Here is a 22,675-nt window from a genome sequence, read left to right on the forward strand (position 1 = left end):
AGTCCATAAAATTGAATTAAGCTTATATGTATATGCCTTATGATGTCCTAATAAAATGATTGATGCAGTCAGGATATGCAAGTTTTAAAATGTTACCATCTACACTAAATTTATCTGTATAACATCTAAATAGGGCTGGGCGCGGTGGCTCAAGCCTGTAATCCCAGCACTTTGGGAGGCCGAGACGGGCGGATCACGAGGTCAGGAGATCGAGACCATCCTGGCTAACACGGTGAAACCCCGTCTCTACTAAAAATACAAAAAACTAGCTGGGCGAGGTGGCGGGCGCCTGTAGTCCCAGCTGCTCGGGAGGCTGAGGCAGGAGAATGGCGTAAACCCGGGAGGCGGAGCTTGCAGTGAGCTGAGATCCGGCCACTGCACTCCAGTCCGGGCGACAGAGTGAGACACCACCTCCAAAAAAAAAAAAATCTAAATAGGAGGTAAAATTAGAGGCGGCTTGTATACCTTCTTGGTTGTCTTTCCTTCCCTCACTTTTTATAGAACTTCTTGGTTTTTCTGCTGCTTCTCATTTTCAGTTTTTTTTTGTTTTGAGACGGAGTCTCGCTCTTGTTGCCCAGGCTGGAGTACAATGGCACGATTCCAGCTCACTGTAACCTCTGCCTCCTGGGTTCAAGCAATTCCTGCCTTAGCCTCCTGATAGCTGGGATTACAGGTGTGCACCATCATGCCTGGCTAATTTTGTATTTTTAGTAGAAGCAGAGTTTCACCATGTTGGCCAGGCTGGTCATGAACTCCTGACCTCAAGTGATCTGCCCACCTTGGCCTCCCAAAGTGCTGGGATTATAGGCATGAGCCACCCCTCCTGGCTTCATATTCACCTTTATTTTCTGCTCATATATTTTATTAGCAATTTGACTGACGTGTCCTAAATTACCCTTGAACCCTGTAGGCCCCTTGTTCTTGGTGAAATCCTTCTTCATCAGCATATATTATTTGCCTGTTGAATATTTCTTTTTTTTGTTGTTGAATATTTCTAGAGAAATCTATGAGATTGTTTATTGGGTCTACATAATTATTGTTCATCTAGACCCTCAGGTCCATGTTTGAAAAGTTTTTTGTTCTGTCTTGACTCCCTAACAAGTTGTACATGTGTGGGTTTTTTTGACTCTTTTTTCCCTCTTTGTGGAGAATGGGGTCTCACCATGTTACCCAGGCAGATCTCAAACTCCTGGTTTCAAAGTCTCAAACTCCCGGGTTCAAGCTGTCCTCCAGCCTCTGCCTCCCTAAGTGCTAGGATTACAGGCATGAACCACTGAGCCTAGCCGCTAGCAAAGCTTATCACAGAGCTTAAAACTTTCTCAGCTCTTATCAAACTGAGTCAGTATTCTTGCAACTCTCACTAAGCAGATGACCTTAAGGATATAATAACAGGTTTGAAGCCATTGTACATGATTTACCTGTTGAGAGAATGATCCGCATCACCGAAAACTCTTAACTTTTTTCTTTCTACTGGAGAGAAACCACTTTCAGTAAAGGCTAACTCTTGCGTGTGGCTTTTTACTTTTCTTTTGTACCATTATTCAGACAGGATTTTCATATCGACCCTGTGTCTTGGATCTTTTTTTTCTTGGTTTCTTTTGTCTGCTTTCCAGCATGCACAGGTTCTGCTGTCTTAAATGACATACTGCTCTCCCCAGCTTGTATTTCCTCTCATTTCCTCAGTGGCAACAGAGGAAGAAAGTCACATGTTGACTTTTTTTTTTTTTTTTTTGAGAGAGAGAATCCTGCTCTGTTGCCCAGGCTGGAGTGCAGTGGCACAATCTCAGCTTGCTGCAACCTCTGCCTCCCGGGTCAAGCTATTCTCCTGCCTCAGCCTCCTGAGTAGCTGGGATTACAGGTGCCCGCCACCATGCCTGGCTAATTTTTGTATTTTTAGTAGATACAGGATTTCGCCATAGTGGCCAGACTGGCCTTAAATTCCTGACCTCAGGTGATCTGCCTGCCTCAACCTCCCAAAGTGCTGGGATTACAGGTGCGAGCCACCGTGCCCAGCCCACAGATTGACTTTTTTTTTTTTTTTTTTTTTGAGACGGAGTCTCGCTCTGTCGCCCGAGCTGGAGTGCAGTGGCCGGATCTCAGCTCACTGCAAGCTCCGCCTCCCGGGTTTATGCCATTCTCCTGCCTCAGCCTCCGAGTAGCTGGGACTACAGGCACCCGCCACCTTGCCCGGCTAGTTTTTTGTATTTTTTAGTAGAGACGGGGTTTCACCGTGTTAGCCAGGATGGTCTCGATCTCCCGACCTCGTGATCCGCCCGTCTCGGCCTCCCAAAGTGCTGGGATTACAGGCTTGAGCCACCGCGCCCGGCCCAGATTGACTTTCTTATCCCTATTGCATTTATTTTCTCACTACAGCCCTTTTCTAAAACATGGTTGTATTAGAGTTCTCTAGAGGGACAGAGCTAATAGGATAGATATATATAAAGGGGAGTTGATTAAGTATTAATTCACACGATCACAAGGCCCCACAATAGGGCCGTCTGCAAGCCGAGGAGCAAGGAGAGCCAGCCTGAGTCTCAAAACTGAAGAATTGGAGTCCAATGTTTGAGGGCAGGAAGCATCCAACATGGGAGAAAGATGTAGTCTGGGAGGCTAGGCCAGTCTAGTCTTTTCATGTTTTGCTGTCTTCTGTGTATTCTAGCCTCAGTGGCAGCTGATTAGATGGTGCCCACCCAGATTAAGAATGGGTTTGCCTTTTCCAGTCCACTGACTCAAATGTTAATCTCTTTTGGCAACACCGTCACAGACACACCCAGGACCAGTACTTTGCATCCTTCAAACCAATCAAGTTGACACTCAGTATTAAGCATCATAATAGTTTTTATTTTTATTATACTTAAGATGCAGTAAACTCTGATATGGGCATCAGCAGTATCTTCCAAACTGGTGTTCTTATTTCCATTCCAATCTGAGCAACACTTGAATGCCAGAAAAATCTGAAGTACACCCCCAATCTGTTGTTTAGCAGATAATTTTAAACATCTGTGTGTCAGACACTTCTTTAAGTACAGGGGATTTAGTTGTGAACAAGACAGAAGATAGAGTCCTTGCTCTTTTTTTTTTTTTTTTTTTTTTTTGAGACGGAGAGACAGAGTCTCGCTCTGTGGCCCAGGCTGGAGTGCAGTGGCGCGATCTCGGCTCACTGCAAGCTCCGCCTCCCGGGTTCACGCTGTTCTCCTGCCTCAGCCTCCCGAGTAGCTGGGACTACAGGCGCCTGCCACTTCACCCGGCTAGTTTTTCATATTTTTTAGTAGAGACGGGGTTTCACCGTGTTAGCCAGGATAGTTTCGATCTCCTGACCTCATGATCCGCACGTCTCGGCCTCCCAAAGTGCTGGGATTACAGGCTTGAGCCACCGCGCCCGGCCGAGAAGTCAAACATTGAACAATAAATTTCAGCTTCAAAGTCTTAATGACATTAAATTCAGAGGCTTTGCAGCCCTTATTAAAGTTTCATCTAATGGACTCATCCCTTGGCCTGCGAACCCATTTCAGATGTTGCTAGGGAGAGGCTTCAGAAGAGGCTTTCTAGAGGAGATAACATTTAAGCCCAAGGCTTGAAGGAATAAGAGTCAGAATATGGTACAGTATGTGCGAGGAAACTCTCTGTTGGAAAACTGACATAAATCCCATTAAGGGGGAGAGTGGAAAAAGATGACTGGAGAGATAAGTTGATGTCAGATCAGGCAGACTTCCTAGGCCTTGTTAAGGATGTTACAGCAAGACAGTGGCAGTCCATTGAAAGGTAGTCTTACAGGATCACTATAAGGGGATAGAAGGGATGCACACACTACCCTAGGATCTGATATTCAATCATAAGCAATCTGGGACAGTGCCCCTGGAGTTGTGCAGTGCCGGAATAATCTGGAGTACGGCCATCTGTACTCCCAGTGGAGCATGGAGGAGTAGACTCAACAGGATTTTGGATGTATATGGTGAAGGTCAGTGGAACAAAAAATGGTACCTGGCTGGGTACTGTGACTTACACCTATAATCCCAGCACTTTGGAGCACTTTGGAAGGCCGAGGTGGGAGGATCACTTGAGGCCAGGAGCACAAGACCAGCCTGGGCAGTATAGTGAGACCCCATCACTAAAAAAAAAAAAAAAAAATAGCCAGGCTTGGTGGCCTGAGCCTGCGGTCCCTACCTACTTAGGAGGCTGGGGCAGGAATATCACTTGAGCCCAAGAGGTAGAGACTTCAGTGAGCTATGGTCACACCACTGCACTTCAGCCTGGGCAGGTCAAAGAACAGAGGTGCTGTTCTCTGATATAAGTGAGGTGGGAAGCAGATGTGTGTATAGGGGTTGGGGGAGGGTAGGAGAAGGTGATACAGCAATTTTGAACTCATTTGAGATTCTTTTGGAACATTAGAGAAGTGTTTTTGTAGATAAGTAGAGAGGTTTCAACTGGGGATATGTTTGGGATTCCTAGGTTTATAGATGTGGTTAACTACTGGAAGTGGACATGATATACCATGGAGGATAGAATGAAAAGATGGTTCAGTACAGAAATCTGAGGGACTCCTAATATTTAGTAATAGTTGCATAAAAGAGAAAGAGGTGGAGCTTAGGCTTAGAAAACTGTTGGTTCAAGCCTTCACGATCCTCTACAAAATGTTTCCAGCCACATTTGTTACCCAAGTCATAGTGGATTCATTGCCTTGCCTTTGTACCCATTTCACATGTTGCTGTCACAAGGAGACTCTTTCCGTATTTCTTAGATAAAATAGAAATTTTTTTTTTTTTTTCTTCTGAGATGGAGTCTCACTCTGTCGCCAGGCTGGAGTGCAGTGGTGTGATCTCAGCTCACTGCAGTCTCCGCCTCCTGGGTTCAAGCAATTCTCCTGCCTCAGCCTCCCTAGTAGCTGGGCTTACAGGCACGTGCCACCATGCCCAGCTGATTTTTGTATTTTTAGTAGAGATGGTGTTTCACCATGTTGGCCAGGGTGGTCTCCATTTCTTGACTTTGTGATCCACCCACCTTGGCCTCCCAAAGTGCTGGGACTACAGACGTGAGCCACCACGCTCGACCAGAAATCCTTATATTACCCAGGGCTTTGTGCTATTCGCACTAAATTGTATTCTGATTATTTGTATATTTGGCTTATTCTCTAAAAGATTAAGGATGCTCAGTTAGTATTGATGGATTAAGTATATTTTGATAGAAATGGCTGTGGTTTTTAAATATAGCGAAATTTCTGTTCTTGCCTGGTACCAGCAATAAATGTGATGAATAAATTAACAATAGAAAATGCAGATAAGGAAAAAGAAAAAAATATTAAAGTCACTTGAAGTTCTAGCACATTTCATAGGTTGGTTTTTCTGTCTACTTATAATGTTTCTGTTTTTGTAATAATTGTGTGTTTGGGGGTTTTTTATTTTATTTTTGCTCTTGTTTCTGTGGGTTATATTTCGAGGGGAGACCACATTTTAAAGATACCGCAGTTCAGAAGTTCTGTTGTGAAGCACTTTAGTTTAAAAATCTGTATACTTTATTGGCATGTCCCGATGAGCTTGGAGGCATTTCTGACTGGCATCTCTAGGCTCAGTGATTGTAGTTCCCACGGAGCTGGTGTACATTTATTTGTATGATTGTGCTTCAGACTGATCTTTGGAGCTTTAGGGGAGCTTTTGGAGAAGTGATTTAGGAAGGCAGGGGCAGTCAGCAGTTCAGGGCTCCTTTACTCTGCATTCCTCAGAGCACTTCTGCATTTCACTGTTTTCAATGAAGGGATTCTGTTAGAACTTCCTTTTACAAATGTTTTCTCTTTTGAAAATCGTTATGCTGCTGGTATATGACATGTATCTTTAAATCAGATTTCATAGTGTAATATAATAGATCAGCAATGGAATGTTCTTGTATCTTATCAATTAGGGATTGTAGGGTTCATGGGATCTATCTTTCTTTTTTAAGCTTTTTAAAGATGACATCAGGTATCTGTTGACAATGGACAAACTCTGGCGGAAAAGGAAACCTCCAGTTCCGTTGGACTGGGCTGAAGTACAAAGTCAAGGTAAAGAATACATTTTAGTCGTGGAACACATAAGCTGGAAATGTCCTTGCCTAAAGTCTTTGTATAGCCCTGTTGTTGGTTGAAAATGGTATGTCTTTATACATTCAAACAATGCAAAAAAGTATGAAGAACAAAAGTCACTGAAGTCCCACAGTTAGAGAAATAGCCACTAATAACATTTTCAGGAGTGTTCTGGTGGTCCGCCCTATGCACACAGACACAGGCAGTCGTGTATACACTGCGTAATGGAATCATACTATTGATAAACTCTGACTTGCTTTTGTCAGTATAATTAACTAGTCTGTTATTGATTAACACGTAGTGTTTTCATATTTTCCCTGAAATAAAGTTTTGAGATCACTGTATATTTATGTACATCTTTGTGTTTCATTTTGAGACTGAGTCTCACTCTGTTGCCCAGGCTGGAGTGCAATGGCATCATCTCAGCTCACTGCAACCTGGGTTCAACCGATTCTCCTGCCTCAGCCTCCTGAGTAGCTGGGATAGCAGGCGTGAGCCACTGCACCTGGCCTATTTATGTACACCATTGTGTCCTTGTGATTATCTCTTTAAGATTTAATCTAGAAACACATTTTTAATTTAAATTTTTTTTAATTTTTAGAAATGAAAAGGTTTTTTTTGAGGCGTAGTCTTGCTGTGTTGCCCAGATTTGACATGGCTGTTCACAGGCTGTCATAGCGCAAGGCATCCCTGGACTCTGGGCTCAAGCCATCCTCCTGCTTCAGCCTCCTGAGTAGCTGGGACTGTATGCCACTGTGCCCAGCACATTTTAAAATTTTAAATGCAGGAGAACAATTGTTGTGGCTGCTTTCTCATCCCACTCACCTTCAACACTTCTTGTCTCTCCTTTATCTGAACTATATTAGGATTAATTTATGCACAGCAATATAGCACCCATTGAAACTTAAAAGATCCCGGGAGACTTGGGATATCATTTTAGAGCAGTTCTCAACAATCTGGGGATAGTTATCAAACAGATTTAATTATGACTCTAGTAGTGTCCGCTTACTGAGTTCTCACTAGGTGCTGGGCGTAATGCTTATTTATCATTTTATCTACATTACATCTTTGAATCTCCCAGTAATCCTATGAGGTTCTGAGGTGGTCTTGTACCTTTCCTATCTCAGCTTTAACAGTTTTTTGTTATGTTTTGTTTTTTGTTTTGTTTTGTTTTTGAGAAGGAGTCTCGCTCTGTTGCCCAGGCTGGAGTGCAGTGGCGCCATCTCGGCTCACTGCAAGCTCTGCCTCCCGGATTCCCGCCATTCTCTTGCCTCAGCCTCCCGAGTAGCTGGGACTACAGGCTCCTGCCACCACGCCCGGCTAATTTTTAGTATTTTTAGTACAGACGGGGTTTTTCTATGTTAGCCAGGATGGTCTCGATCTCCTGACCTCATGATCCACCCGCCTTGGCCTCCCAAAGTGCTGGGATTACAGGCGTGAGCCACCGTGCCCGGCCCCATGATAATTATTTTAATGGAATTTATTTCATATTTGATTTCTTAATGGTTGGGGATTGAACTTGTTAAATAGAGCACAGTAGAGGAATGATGTTTATCAGTGAAATTTCTAATATATATATATATTTTTTTTTTTTTTTTAGGAGAAGAAACGAATGCATCAGATCAACAGAATGAACCCCAGTTAGGCCTGAAAGACCAGCAGGTTCTGGATGTAAAGAGCTATGCACGTCTTTTTTCAAAGAGCATTGAGACTTTGAGAGTTCATTTAGCAGAAAAGGGGGATGGAGCTGAGCTCATATGGGATAAGGTTCGTTTTGACAATGTGTGGCAAGTACTTACATATCAAAAGTGTGTTTTACTTCTTGAGGTGTAATACAAGCTAGTCATTTTTTGAATATTTACTAGATTTTGAGGAAATATATTGAATTTGGCTTGGATATTTTCAGCTCTAATTGCTGTATGGAGCTGAATTTTCTGTACATGAATTCAAGCAGTTTCATAAAACTTCATTTGGGATTCTAGTGATGTATTCAGGGTTTATAATTATGTTGACTAGAAAAATAATGTGAATATATTAAAGTGAAATGTTTCTTGTGTAGTGTAGATGTGTTCATAGAAGTCATAAAATCATTTGGAGAAAACATCTCATTGGCCTGATTTGCCCTTGAAAGTAGTAAGATTGTCTTTGAATTGAAATAGTTGTAACTGTTTCAGAGGTCTGAAAGAGCTCTTGATATAAAAATGAGATGTAATTATTCTTAGATGTTAAAATCATATTTAATAGTACTCTGCAGTTATGTCATATTTTGAGATTTGATATTATGAACTAATCTTAATTGTGATCAGTATTATCTATGGCTAAAAGTGTTTTATCTCATAAAAGTTTGTATGTTCCTATGGTGGTAAAGATTAGTCATGGGTCTTAAGGCATAAAGGCCAATTTTAGAAACCTGAGAAAAATTTGTGTGTACAGATTTTGAAACTGGTTGAATCAGACATCTAAATACACTAAAATGAAGCTAGTATATTTAGATTCTTGGGATTCTTATAAACATTAGTCTCTTGGGTTTTGTGATATTTAAAGAGTAACTTTTCATATTTTCATTGTTATTGTTATGCTAGTGATTTGGGAAGTTTTCGTTAGTGCGCAGAGACTAAAGAGCCCTTGGAATGGGAATTGTTATCCTCTTGAGTAAAGTCCACATGGAATGGGTGTGATAAGACAGCTGCCTAGGGAAGACACTGTGTTGAGTATTCAGTATTCTTAGTCCTCACCACACCTTATGAGATATGGATATAATTTCTCATATTTAATAGATTAAGGGATTTTGACTCAGGGAATTTGACTTGCCTGAGGATTCACAGCGAACCAATAAGTATGTAAAGAACTATGCTATCAGTGTTTTTTCTTCTGTTCTGTGATGCCTCTGAATTTTAGACCAGGGTAGTATCTTCTCAGTTCAAAGCAGGAAGCCTTGCTGAAATCTAGAGACTAGGATATAGTCTCAGAAAAAATATAAATCGTTAACGGGAAAAACTTGTATTGCCTTATCTGAAGAAACAGCATATATGAGAGAGTGGTGCATATGAAGAAAGTTTGGCAAAGGGGAGTTAAAAAGAGTCATCCAGGTTTTTCTGAAGTGTTAATGAAACAGCTTTTTTTTTTTTTTTTTTTGAGACGGAGTCTCACTCTGCCCCGCAGGCTGGAGTGCTGTGGCCGGATCTCAGCTCACTGCAAGCTCCGCCTCCCGGGTTTACGCCAGTCTCCTGCCTCAGCCTCCGGAGTAGCTGGGACTACAGGCGCCCGCCACCTTGCCCAGCTAATTTCTTTGTATTTTGTAGTAGAGACGCGGTTTCACCGTGTTAGCCAGGATGGTCTCGATCTCCTGACCTCGTGATCCGCCCGTCTCGGCCTCCCAAAGTGCTGGGATTACAGGCTTGAGCCACCGCGCCCGGCCGAAACAGCTTTTTTAAATTGAGACAGGGTCTCACTCTGTCACCTAGGCTGGAGTGCAGTGACACTATCTTGGCTCACTGCAGCCTCTGCGTCCTGGGTTCAGGCGATCCCGCCACCTCAGGCTCCCGAGTACCTGGGACGACTTTAGCTGTGCGCCACCATGCCTGGCTAATTTTTTGTATTTTTGGTGGAGATGGTGTTTTGCCGTGTTGCCTGGGCTGGTCACAAATTCCTGAGCTCAGGCAATCTGCTTGCCTCAGCCTACTAAATTGCTTGAGACTACAGGTGTTAGCCACCATGCCCAGCCTGAAACAGTTTTCTTAAATGACCCATCTTTTGGCCCAGATTCTGTGTGTGTCCAGCAACCTTCTCATTACTAATGAATGGACCCAGGAAAGGGTTGCCATTGTCAGTGAGTAGATTGAGGTTCTGGTGTACAACCTGAGTCTCCGGTGCCTTTGTTTAGGCTGGAGTGAGTTCCTAGAAGCTGATGGTTTTTGGTGTTCTTATCAGACTCATTATTGAACCAGAGGAGTTGATGATGAGACCCCGCCCCCTACTTAGCCCACCTCCATGCTACTGTGAGGTCCTAGCTCAGCACCCTCTTGTTCTAGTTGAAAGTCTACAGTGTTACAAACACATGAAAGTATTGGCTCTGAAAGTAATGCTTCAAAATAGTAAATTTGTGGAGAAACTTGTTAAATTGTTTAAATTATTGGCAGGATGACCCATCTGCAATGGATTTTGTCACCTCTGCTGCAAACCTCAGGATGCATATTTTCAGTATGAATATGAAGAGTAGATTTGATATCAAGTGTAAGTTATTTGTACTAAAGTTGTATCACTAAAACCTTGAAGTTGTTTTTTTAAGCAGCAAAACATACTCATCCTTTTTTTTTTTTTCCAGCAATGGCAGGGAACATTATTCCTGCTATTGCTACTACTAATGCAGTGATTGCTGGGTTGATAGTATTGGAAGGATTGAAGATTTTATCAGGAAAAATAGACCAGTGCAGAACAGTGAGTATTTCTGTTTGCATTTATATTCAACCCCCTTTAAAAAATCATTAATAAAAAGTACATTAAACAGATAATTTTTAAAATGAAAACAATAGGCCGGGCACAGTGGCTCAAGCCTGTAATCTCGGCACTTTGGGAGGCCGAGACGGGCGGATCACGAGGTCAGGAGATCAAGACCATCCTGGCTAACACGGTGAAACCCCATCTCTACTAAAAAAAAAAAAAAACTAGCCGGGCGAGGTGGCGGGCGCCTGTAGTCCCAGCTACTCGGGAGGCTGAGGCAGGAGAATGGGGTGAACCCAGGAGGCGTAGCTTGCAGTGAGCTGAGATCCAGCCACTGCACTCCAGCCTGGGCGACAGAGTGAGACTCTGTCTCAGAAAAAAAAAAAAAAATGAAAACAATAAAATTGGTTTAAAGCACTGGAAAATTAATTTTTCTAGTTACCAAGTGAGTGTGTTTAAGCTTCCTGGAAATTGCAACAAAAATGAAAAATTAAGAAGTTGCGGCCAGGCGTGGTGGCTTACGCCTGTAATCCCAGCACTTTGGGAGGCTGAGGCGGGCAGATCACGAGGTCAGGAGATGGAGACCATCCTGGTTAACACGGTGAAACCCCATCTCTACTAAAAATACAAAAAAATTAGCATTAGCCAGGTGTGGTGGCAGGTGCCTGTAGTCCCAGCTACTTGGGAGGCTGAGGCAGGAGAATGGCATGAACCCAGGAGGTGGAGCTTGCAGTGAGCTGAGATGGCGACACTGCACTCCAGCCTGGGTGACAGAGCGAGACTCTGTCTCAAAAAAAAAAAAAGTTGCTTTTGCTCCTAACATTTCCAATTTTGCTGAATTCTTGGAAGAATTCGTTGTGCGGTCCTTATACAAAGAAGATGTTTCAACTGTTTTTCAATTCTGAGAGTGCTGTCTGGGTTTTAAAATATGCTTGGTCATTTTATTTTTTAAATATTTATTTATTTATTTTTTTTTTTGAGACGGAGTCTCGCTCTGTCGCCCAGGCTGGAGTGCGGTGGCACGATCTCCTCTGACAGCAAGCTCCACCTCCCGGGTTCATGCCATTCCCCTGCCTCAGTCCCCCGAGTAGCTGGGACTACAGGCGCCCGCCACCACGCCCGCTGATTTTTTGTATTTTTAGTAGAGACCGGGTTTCACCGTGTTAGCCAGGATGGTCTTTATCTCCTGACCTCATGATCTGCCCACCTCGGCCTCCCAAAGTGCTGGGATTACAGGCATGAGCCACCACGCCTGGCCGCTTGGTCATTTTATAGTCCCCTGTTCAGTCATTCTCCTGTTGAGTCATTCTTTTCAATTTTATTTTATAGTTTTTGATCATGTTAATGTCTGAGATCTTTATGGGTGAATCTGCTGTCATTTCTGCTATTTCTCATAGTGCTTCGCTTGTATGGTTTATGACTTTTTAAAAACTGAATGTGTATTAGAATTGTGTCTGGTAATTCTTTAGGAACCCATTGTAGATGTATTTCTTCAAAGAGCATTTCTGGTTATTATATGTGGGTGCTTGAGGCACTGCCAATAGAGGACCACTTTTCAATTCTTTTTTGTTTTTTTGAGACGGAGTCTCTCTCTGTCGCCCGGGCTGGAGTGCAGTGGCCAGATCTCACCTCACTGCAAGCTCCGCCTCCCGGGTTTACGCCATTCTCCTGCCTCAGCCTCCCGAGTAGCTGGGACTACAGGCACCGCCACCTCGCCGGCTAGTTTTTTGTATTTTTTAGTAGAGACGGGGTTTCACCGTGTTAGCCAGGATGGTCTCGATCTCCTGACCTTGTGATCCGCCCGTCTCCGCCTCCCAAAGTGCTGGGATTACAGGCTTGAGCCACCGCGCCCGGCCTCAATTCTTAATTTTAGGGTTTTCAATACTTATGTATTCAGACCACAAACCTGAACGAGCCCTGTGTTATTGTCATGAATTATATGGGAAGATACTCCTCCCCCTCCACTAAGCACCAAGTTTAAGATCATTTTTATGGAGAAAGTATTTTTCTCCTCTCCTTTCAGGTCCTTGCTTTGTGTAAGGATCTCCTATTTTAAGAGTTCCTACCTTAGTGGTGGATGGGGTAGGTGTATCTGTTAAGACTGACACTACTTGGATGTTCTCTTTGGATTCCTTCCTTCGATGTTGTGTCTGCAGACACTTCACTTTCTTACCAGCTCAAGAAGGCTTCCTAGGAAATATTAGCCAATACTTTTACTGTTGTTTAGGTTCTTCTTTTTGTTGAAATAAAATGACCCATTTACCTTTAGAAATTTCAAAAATATCTAGTTTGCAGCGGTACTCTTATTTTGCAGTGTCATTGATACACACTTGTTTTTTTTTTTTTTTTTTTGAGATGGAGTCTCGCTCTGTCGCCCAGGCTGGCATGCAGTGGCGCGATCTCAGCTCACTGCAACCTCTGCCTCCCGGATTCAAGCGATTCTCCTGTCTCAGCCTCCTGAGTTGCTGGGATTACAGACGTACGCCACCATGCCTGGCTAATTTTTGTATTTTCAGTAGAGACGGGGTTTCACCATGTTGGTCAGGCTGATCTCGAACTCCTGACATCCTGATCCTTCCACCTCGGCCTCCCGAAGGGCTGGGATTACAGGAATACAGGCGTGAGCCACTGCGCCTGGCCGTTTTTTGTTTTTTTTTTAAGAGATGGGGTCTTGCTATGTTGTCCAGGTTGGTCCTGAACTCCTGAGCTCAAGCAGTCCTCCCAGCTTGGCCTCCCAAAGTGCTGGGATTACAAGTGTGAGCCACTGCACCTGGCCTGATGCACTCTTTCCTTCCTTCCTTCCTTCCTTCCTTCCTTCCTTCCCTCCCTCCCTCCCTCCTCCCTCCCTCCCTCCTTCCTTCCTTCCTTCCTCTGCCTGCCTCCCTCCCTCCCTCCTTCCTTCTTTCCTTCCTGTTTTTTTGGTTTTTTTTTTTTTTTTGAGACGGAATCTCACTGTCACCCAGGCTGGAGTACAGTGGTGTGATCTTGGCTCACTGCAACCTCCACCTCCTGGGTTCCAGCAATTCTCGTGCCTCAGCCTCCCGAGTAGCTGGGATTACTGGCACATGCCACCGCACATGGCTAAGTTTTGTATTTTAAGTAGAGCCGGTGTTTCAGCATGTTGCCCAGGTTGTTCTCAAACTCCTAGCCTCAAATGATCTACCCTCCTTAGCCTCCCAAAGTGATGGGATTACAGGTGTGAGCTACTACGCGCAGCCTCGATGCACTCTTAAAATATTTTATTTTCATGGAATTTTAGTTTGAAGGAACAGAAACAAATTGCCCAGTCTGTCGTTTCTACTTAAACTTTTATTGTATATATTTTTAATTTCTTTTTTTTTTTTTTTTTTTTTTTTTTGAGACGGAGTCTTGCTCTTTCGCCCGGGCTGGAGTGCAGTGGCCGGATCTCAGCTCACTGCAAGCTCCGCCTCCCGGGTTTACGCCATTCTCCTGCCTCAGCCTCCGGAGTAGCTGGGACTACAGGCGCCCGCCACCTCGCCCGGCTAGTTTTTTTTTGTATTTTTAGTAGAGACGGGGTTTCACCGTGTTAGCCAGGATGGTCTCGATCTCCTGACCTCGTGATCCGCCCGTCTCGGCCTCCCAAAGTGCTGGGATTACAGGCTTGAGCCACCGCGCCCGGCCTGTATTTTTAATTTCTAATAACTTTATTTTTGGGTATCTTTTTTTGAGATGGAGTCTTGCTCCGTCACCCAGGCTGGAGTGCAGTGGCGCAGTCTCAGCTCACTGCAACCTCCACCTCCCAAGTTCGATTCTCCTGCTTCAGCCTCCCCAGTAGCTTGGACTACAGGCGGGCGCCACCATGCCTGGCTACTTTTTGTAGTTTTAGGAGAGACAGGGTTTTACCATGTTAGCCAGGCTGGTCTCGAACTCCTGACCTTGGGTGATCTGCCCGCATTGGCCTCCCAAAGTGATAGAATTACAGGCGTGTACAAACTACTGAACTTATTAAAATGTCTGTTATTTCCCATCACATCCTTCTGGTTTCTTTGCCTGCTTAGCTCCATGTCACTCTTGGACTATTAATATTAATATATCTGGCCAGGCACAATGGCTTACGCCTGTAAGCCCAGCTCTTTGGGAGGCCAAGGTGGGTGGATCACCTGAGGTCGGAAGTTCGAGACCAGCCTGACTAATGTGGAGAAACCCGGTCTCTACTAAAAAAAAAAATATACATATATATATATATATAAAATTAGCCGGGCATGGTGGCGCAAGTTTGTAATCCCAGCTCCTCGGGAGGCTGAGGCAGGAGAATCACTTTAACTCAGGAGGCGGAAGTTGCAGTGAGCCGAGATCGCACCATTGCACTCCAGCCTGGGCAACAAGAGTGAAACTCTGTCTCAAAGAAAAAGAAAAAATAGTAATATATCTGGATTTCATTTGTTTACATTTGTAAATGAATTCCAGCATGGATTAATGTTAGCCCAGGTATTAATCGTGGTAGCAATTGCTTTTATTATTGTCAGTTTCCCTTAGCACACTTACCTTCCCAGTGAAGCCCAAAATCAAACAAATCTTTCTGCCTCTGTAGCCTGCTTGGCCTGGGCAGTTTGCTTCTAGCCCTTCCACCTACCAGTATTCATTGTAGGAGAAGCTGTTTTACAGAGGAGGGCTTTAGTGTCTCTTGAGGGATTTAGTTCTGTATGCTCGGGGGAATCCATAGAGTACTCCTTTAGAATTCATTCATTGGCCGGGCGCGGTGGCTCAAGCCTGTAATCCCAGCACTTTGGGAGGCCGAGACGGGCGGATCACAAGGTCAGGAGATCGAGACCATCCTGGCTAACACGGTGAAACCCCGTCTCTACTAAAAATACAAAAACTAGCCGGGCGAGATGGCGGGCGCCTGTAGTCCCAGCTACTCAGGAGGCTGAGGCAGGAGAATGGCGTAAACCCGGGAGGCGGAGCTTGCAGTGAGCTGAGATCCGGCCACTGCACTCTAGTCCCGGCCACAGAGCGAGACTCCGCCTCAAAAAAAAAAAAAAAGAATTCATTCGTCTTAGCAGACTTAACACTACATTGTAGTTACAAGATAAAGGTTCGTGTCTCAACTTCTTGTCTTCTGACATTTGTTGTTTGTGTTGGATCTTGCTAGTGTTTTCCAAACTTTAGTAGTAGCAGGAACTTGGAGCTTTTCTTAATTTCAATGTAATTTTTATATCTGCCTTGGTTCTTAATTATTTTTTTGTTTAGTATTAGAGGAACGGTAAATAGGTACATATACTGCCAGAAATACATTATTTTTTTCCCTCATTATATAAATGTTGTTATAATCAGAAAATTTGGGAAGGCAGTGACGTTGATTCTAGACATCTGTGAAAGGCATTATTGTTAACTGGAGAAATGAATGTATTGGTCTTGTCATGAGATTACTTGGTTGATAAGAATAGCCTCAGGGAGGGACACCAGCAGCTGATACAATGAAGGCACCACAGATGAGCATGCCTCTGCCCTTACTCTTGCTAAATTAGGTCGCAGAAGAACACGGAGTGTTATATAATACAAGGAGATATCTTTTCAGCAAGGCTAGCAAGGCTAGCCTTTAGCTGATTAGAAAAGAAGGTTGAAAAACCATACTCCTAAAAAGCTCATGATTTTCCTGATCCATTTTGCCATCTGGAAGGGAATTTTTAAGTCATTTTTTATTGGATATCTGGTAAACGCAATTTTAGATTATATGGTGTATAAAATTATAGCACACGTTTCTGATTTCTGCCTGTTATTTCTCCTCCAAAGATTTTTTTGAATAAACAACCAAACCCGAGAAAGAAGCTTCTTGTGCCTTGTGCACTGGATCCTCCCAACCCCAATTGTTACGTATGTGCCAGCAAGCCAGAGGTGACTGTGCGGCTGAATGTCCATAAAGTGACTGTCCTCACCTTACAAGACAAGGTCAGTGCAAGGCCTGGGTCCCTTTTCCTTTTGCCTTTACAGTAGTACTGTGATAATAAGCAGACACTAGCTAGTTACTCTGAAAAGGTCCCATTGCAGAGATGTGTTGCTGTGATTTCCTGGGTTATTTTGCCTTCTGGATACCTGCAGGCTTTTCTTTCTGTGGTTCCAGAATAAGTGCCTCACATCCCAGAACAGAGTGGGAGTATTTGACTGGAATCTACAGCACAGTGGTGGCACAGTATCACTGCAAGCAGAGGACTTCTTTGCTCTTTGCTTCCCAGACAGTGGGTAAATTCTATATTTTTTTTGACAAATAACAGGTATCCTTGAATGGTCCTCACTGTCGCAGTGAGCAGATAAGTATTTGCATGCAGTGCAAAGTTTGCATTTCCAGTAGAGCAAAGCCCAAGTTACCAGCTTTGTATTAAAGGGTATAAGTAATTTGCAGAGTTTTGGGTTCTCTGCATTTTGGACAGTGCCCACTCCCAGCAAATTAGGGGGCTTTTGTTATTTCTGAGGTCTGAGTTGAGGCTTGGTGGTGGTACACACTTATCTAATATGACCTGATTCTGGTGTGGTAAGTTAGTCCCTGAGGACGTAGAGCATTTGCACACCTGGGTTCACCTCTGGAGCTGAAGTGAGGGAAGAAATGGGGATTTAGGACATGGTCTGGTCCTTAAGTTCCTGTTAAATTGGCTATATTTGTGTATTGGGGAGGTTTTCTTTTTTTATGACTCAAAAGTGTCACTTTCCATTTTGAGATCACTTCCTGTTGTCCTCTGGTTGTGACCATCATAATGCTACATATTTACATGCCTCTTGAGAGAGGAGGAAGCGGCCCTTCTCAAATAGCAGTGCTGCCTGATAGGGAATGGCTTTTCTTCCAGAAACTGGTTATGCAGGATGGATTGATTTGAGCTTATGTTTTGGTCAGGGAAGTGGCAGGTACAACAGAGGGTGGTTGCCCCAGTTTCTTTTCTAGAAAATAATTATCTTTGGTATCTCCTGATTCTTGAGCTTAAAGGTAATTCCTCTATTTGTAGGATACTTAGACCTATAGAGAGTTCCTCCTTCTTTCCTTCTTTTTTAGGAGCTGGTAGGATTTAACAGAATATTATCACTTCTCTAAATGCATGGAACGGGGAGGCTTATCTGAGAGTCAGGTTAATGAGAAATGATTCCATCTATCAAACCCCTGCCATTACAGGGTTGGCACAGAGACTGAAATGAAATATGTCAAGTGTTTGTAGCTCACTACCTAATCTGCAGGGAAAGACAAAGTAGCAATAGCCAGCCAGGGAGTTCCTAGTCCCCTGTTGGGATGAAGTTGGATCTGATCTGCATCAGTGGTCAGATGTGGGGATGGAACTCAGGTGAATCATCACGGCTTTCCTGCTTGCTCTAAGGGATCTTGAAGAGTGACTTGGCCTGTTTCCAATAAATCGAAGGGAAAAGTAAGAGTCTTTATAGAAGTCTAGGATTTCTTATGATCTTTAATTACCTATGTTAATATTTTGAATCTTTTTTTTTTTTTTTTGTAGATAGTGAAAGAAAAATTTGCTATGGTAGCACCAGATGTCCAAATTGAAGATGGGAAAGGAACAATCCTAATATCTTCCGAAGAGGGAGAGACGGAAGGTATCATACATTGCATTTATTCACTCCTCTCATTGTGGAGACTGCTTAAAGGAAAGAGTGCACATTAGTTGATTCATTTACTGTATATGATACTCAGTATTACAGAGAGTGGCAGTGTTTGGTCATGGAGGTGCTCTTTCAAGGTGACATTGCTGGGGGTCATCACACTTCCATGTTTGGGAGCTCCATGTCAGACATTTTCAGTGACTGCAGTGCTCTTGTGCACTTCCAAGAAACCTCCTTGCCGGTATCATGGATCCTGGGAGCTAACCTTGTGATGAGAAGACTGTTCTGTCTGTCAAATCACAATGGGAAGGGTTCTAAGGCATTTGGAGATTTTTCTACAAGAGTGGGCAAGCCTTGGTAGCCTGTTCCTTCTATATAGCAGAAAGATTATTGAAATTCAGTGCCCAGTTTTGGCTTTCTGATCTTTCCTTTTCAAAAGTTCAAGCAGGTCATCCCTTTTGCTGATGCATTTGCTATACAAGGTACAATATATTTGATTCTGTTGAAGCTTTCATAGTAAGAATTGCATTGTGGTTATTCCTCCTTCAGACTGTACTCGTTGATCCCATACCTCCTCGGTCACTTTTGCAGCTCATTTGTTGAGTTGCTGTTCTCGTTTTTCCATGTCCCAGTTTTTGCCAGTATACTGTTATTTTCTTTTTTTTTTTTTTTTTTTTTTTTTTTTTGAGGCGGAGTCTTGCTCTGTCGCCCGGACTGGAGTGCAGCGGCCGGATCTCAGCTCACTGCAAGCTCCGCCTCCCGGGTTTACGCCATTCTCCTGCCTCAGCCTCCCGAGTAGCTGGGACTACAGGCGCCCGCCACCTCGCCCGGCTAGTTTTTGTATTTTTTAGTAGAGACGGGGTTTCACTGTGTTAGCCAGGATGGTCTCGATCTCCTGACCTTGTGATCCGCCCGTCTCGGCCTCCCAAAGTGCTGGGATTACAGGCTTGAGCCACCGCGCCCGGCTATACTGTTATTTTCAAAGGTTCTAGGTCCTGTGTTTTCCCTGTATATTGAGTTAATTCATACCTATTTGTCCATTGGTCATTTATTCATACTTTGGGATCCAGAAGTTAAGGCTTCTTTAAATGCAGGTTTAGCATCAGGGTTCTTCTTGGTTGTAGTTGCTTGTTGAGAAATTGTTTGGGCTATTAGGTCATGTGTAATTGGAGGCCATGTTTTGGCTGTGTGGTGCTCTATTTTAGGAGTCTACTTGAGTATCCAAGCCTCATTCTAGCCAGCTGACTTTTTAAAAAATGTCTGTTTGTGATTATATGCTGTCCCTTAGTTGTAGCCAGCACTTTCAAATGCTAGCTTAAAAATGGAAACTGGGCCGGGCGCGGTGGCTCAAGCCTGTAATCCCAGCACTTTGGGAGGCTGAGACGGGCGGATCACGAGGTCAGGAGATCAAGACCATCCTGGCTAACACGGTGAAACCCCCGTCTCTACTAAAAAATACAAAAAACTAGCCGGGCGAGGTGGCGGGCACCTGTAGTCCCAGCTACTCGGGAGGCTGAGGCAGGAGAATGGTGTAAACCCAGGAGGTGGAGCTTGCAGTGAGCTGAGATCCGGCCACTGCACTCCAGCCTGAGCAACAGAGTGAGACTCCGTCTCAAAAAAAAAAAAAAAAAAAGGAAACTGGTCAGGAATCTCAGTGGCTTCAGTGTGACCGTTCTGTACAGAAATACATGTGGTTTGGAGGGTGAGACAGCACTTATCAGAATGTGTGTGGAGTCCTGTATGACAGGCATCGTTTTGGGTATTCATAAGTCAAAGATGAATAAGACAACAGACCTTGGCTTGAAGTGCCTTGCAGCCTGGAAGGAGAAGGGAGGTTGTCAACAGCTGAATTCAGCATAGTCCAAGGAAAACTGTAGAAAGAGTGTGTACACAGTACAAATCTAAGGAAAGTATACTCTGCTTTGTGAAAGGGAGGGGGAGTAATAGGACAGGGAGGGCACTTGGGTCATTTTTTGAAGAAATAGTAGGGACTCACTGGACGAAGAAGAGAGCATTTAGACAGAATGAACATCTGTATGCAAAGGTGTGAGCTTGTGAAACAACCTGAACTGCCTTGGGAGTGGCCCATTATTTGGTTTCACTGGAAGCTGGGGTGCTGAGGGGTTGGCAGCAGTGATGAGGTTGCAGTCTTTCTTGTCATACGTGCACTGTGTGTCTTCCTCCTCTTCCTTGACCCCTACCCTCCAGAGGAAGGGGCAGTATTTCACTGCCACCTGCCACCAGGGTTTAAACAGGGGAGTAGCAGGGAGCTAGTTAGGGAGGAGGGGATTGAGGGATTTTTACTAAGGCAGAGGCAGGTAATAGATTTGAGATTCGCAAAGTCAGAACTTGCAGCCCAGTTGAGGATTAGCCTTACAATGTTAGCAGTGTTGTTAGGTCAGCATAAGACTTTACAGTTGATGCTAAATCACCAAAATAAGAACCCATATTAATTGGTTTTCCTTTTGAATGTGATGGTTCCAAGAGGTTTGCAGTCAGTGGAGATGTCTGAAAGGGCTTGGAGGTGGAAATCTGGGTAAGAATGCCAAGGGCATTCCTGGTAGATAAAAATGGTAAAGCAAGCAACAGATCTGGAAAAGAACTAGGAGAAACCGTTAGTATGTTCTGGGTATCAGTGTAGGGAAAACCTTTCTAAGTGTTTTCCTTATAAACGATGAAATAAATGTTAAAAAAAAAAACCAGACAAAAAAGAAGGGGATTGAAAATTGAGGTTATATAGAAAATTGGGCTTGGTGCGGTGGCTCACACCTCTAATCCTAGTACTTTGAGGGGCTGAAGCGGGCAGATCACTTGAGGCCAGGAGTTTGAGACCAGCCTGGCCATCATGGCAAAACCTCATCTCTTGTAAAAATGCAAAAATTAGTCTGGGCATTGTGGCTGTAATCCCAGCACTTTGGGAGACCGAGGTGGGTGGGTCACCTGAGATCAGGAGTTTGAGACCAGCTTGGCCAATATCGCAAAACCCCGTCTCTACTAACAATACAAAAATTAGCCAGGCATGGTGGGTGCGTGTAATCCCAGCTACTCGGGAGGCTAAGGTGGGAGAATCGCTTGAACCTGGGAGGTGGAGGTTGCAGTGAGCCAAGATGGTGCCACTGCACTCCAGCTTGGGCAACAGAGCGAGACTCTGTCTCAAAAAAAAAAATAGCTAGGCATGGTGGTGCACACCTTGTAGTCCCAGCTACTCTGGAGGCTGAGGTAAGAAGACCTCTCAAGCCTGGGATGCACTCCAGCTTGCGTAACACAGTGAGACCCTGTCTTAAAAAAAAATTGATTTGAATGGGGAAAAGTTTTCAGAATTTCTCAGTCTGGTCCCCTTGAAGTAGTTTCAGTAGTTAAGTGTTTTAAGACTGAATTCCCAGTATTTTAATGTTTTAGGGTGCTAGGGCCTCCATAACAAATACCACAGCCCAGGTGGCTTAAACAATACATTCTCACAGTTCTGGAGGCTGGAAGACCAAGATGAAGATGCTGGCAGGTTTGGTTTATTTTAAAGCCTCTCTCCTTTGCTTGCAGATAGCTGCCTTTCTGTTGTGTCACATAGCCTTTCCTCTAGGGGTGCACATCCCTGATGTCTCTGTCCAAATTTCGGGATTGATTAATTGCTTGGAGACAGAGTCTTAAAAAAAAAAAAATGTTGTTGCTCTGTTGCCCAGCAGGCTGGAGTGCAGTGGTGCAATCACTGCAAATCTTGGGCTTCAGGAATCAATCCTGCTTTGGCCTCCCAAAGTGCTGAGATTATAGATGTGAGCCACTGTGCCTGCCTTCCTCCTTCTATAAGGACATCAGTCAGATCAGATTACAGCCCACCCTACTGGCCCCATTTAAATTTAATCATTCCTTTAAAAAGTCCTATCTCCAAATACAATCACATTCTGAGATACTAGGGATTAGGGTTTCAAGCTTTGGATTTTGGTGGACGGGACACAATTCAGCCCCATAACAGAGGTTTAGCTTTTTAAAAAATGAACCTGACTGCTCTATGAAGATGTAACTGAAGTACTAAATTATTTTCACATTTCCTAGCTAATAATCACAAGAAGTTGTCAGAATTTGGAATTAGAAATGGCAGCCGGCTTCAAGCAGATGACTTCCTCCAGGACTATACTTTATTGATCAACATCCTTCATAGGTAAGAGCTACTAATATTTTAATTGTAAGAAATTATTTGAATATATAAACTTTAGAGGAAATGGAGGAAAAGTGTTTTCTTATCCTTAAACCCTGCTGTTCATTTGAAACTGTATCGTATATTTGGTCAAGTTGGTCACTGAGTTCCGTGATGTTTGACCAACAGAAAAATTTGGGGATTCAGAAATTGGCAGGGTGTGGTGGCTCACGCCTGTAATCCCAGCACTTTGGTAGGCTGAGGCAGGTGGATCACCTGAGGTCAGGAGTTCGAGGCCAACGTGGTGAAACCCCATCTCTGCTAAATATGCGAAAATTAACCAGGCATAGTGGCAGGCACCTGTAGTCCCAGCTACTTGGGAGGCTAAGGTAGGAGAATCCCTTGAACCTGGGAGGTGGAGGTTGCAGTGAACCGGGATTATGCCATTGCACTCCAACCTGGGCAACAGAGTGAGACTCCAACTTAACAAAAAAAAA

At 43.9% G+C, this 22,675-nt stretch overlaps 1 protein-coding gene across 2 annotated transcripts in view; it reads left to right on the forward strand.

Annotated features, from left to right (window-relative positions):
• The window catches only part of UBA2 (ubiquitin like modifier activating enzyme 2), a 46,544-nt gene that overhangs the window by 18,629 nt on the left and 5,240 nt on the right, over positions 1–22,675 (forward strand). The window contains exons 9-15 of one of the 2 annotated variants that reach the window (XM_033225656.1): positions 5,932–6,031; positions 7,653–7,819; positions 10,192–10,285; positions 10,377–10,489; positions 16,247–16,402; positions 17,947–18,043; positions 22,097–22,202. In XM_033225656.1, coding sequence (XP_033081547.1) covers positions 5,932–6,031; positions 7,653–7,819; positions 10,192–10,285; positions 10,377–10,489; positions 16,247–16,402; positions 17,947–18,043; positions 22,097–22,202 — 833 coding nt within the window. The remainder of the gene's footprint in view (positions 1–5,931; positions 6,032–7,652; positions 7,820–10,191; positions 10,286–10,376; positions 10,490–16,246; positions 16,403–17,946; positions 18,044–22,096; positions 22,203–22,675) is intronic. The other variant, XM_033225657.1, reaches the window with a different exon arrangement.

This window comes from Trachypithecus francoisi, unplaced genomic scaffold (genome assembly GCF_009764315.1).
Source record: "Trachypithecus francoisi isolate TF-2019V2 unplaced genomic scaffold, Tfra_2.0 Lachesis_group12, whole genome shotgun sequence".
Taxonomy (NCBI): Eukaryota; Metazoa; Chordata; class Mammalia; order Primates; family Cercopithecidae; genus Trachypithecus; species Trachypithecus francoisi.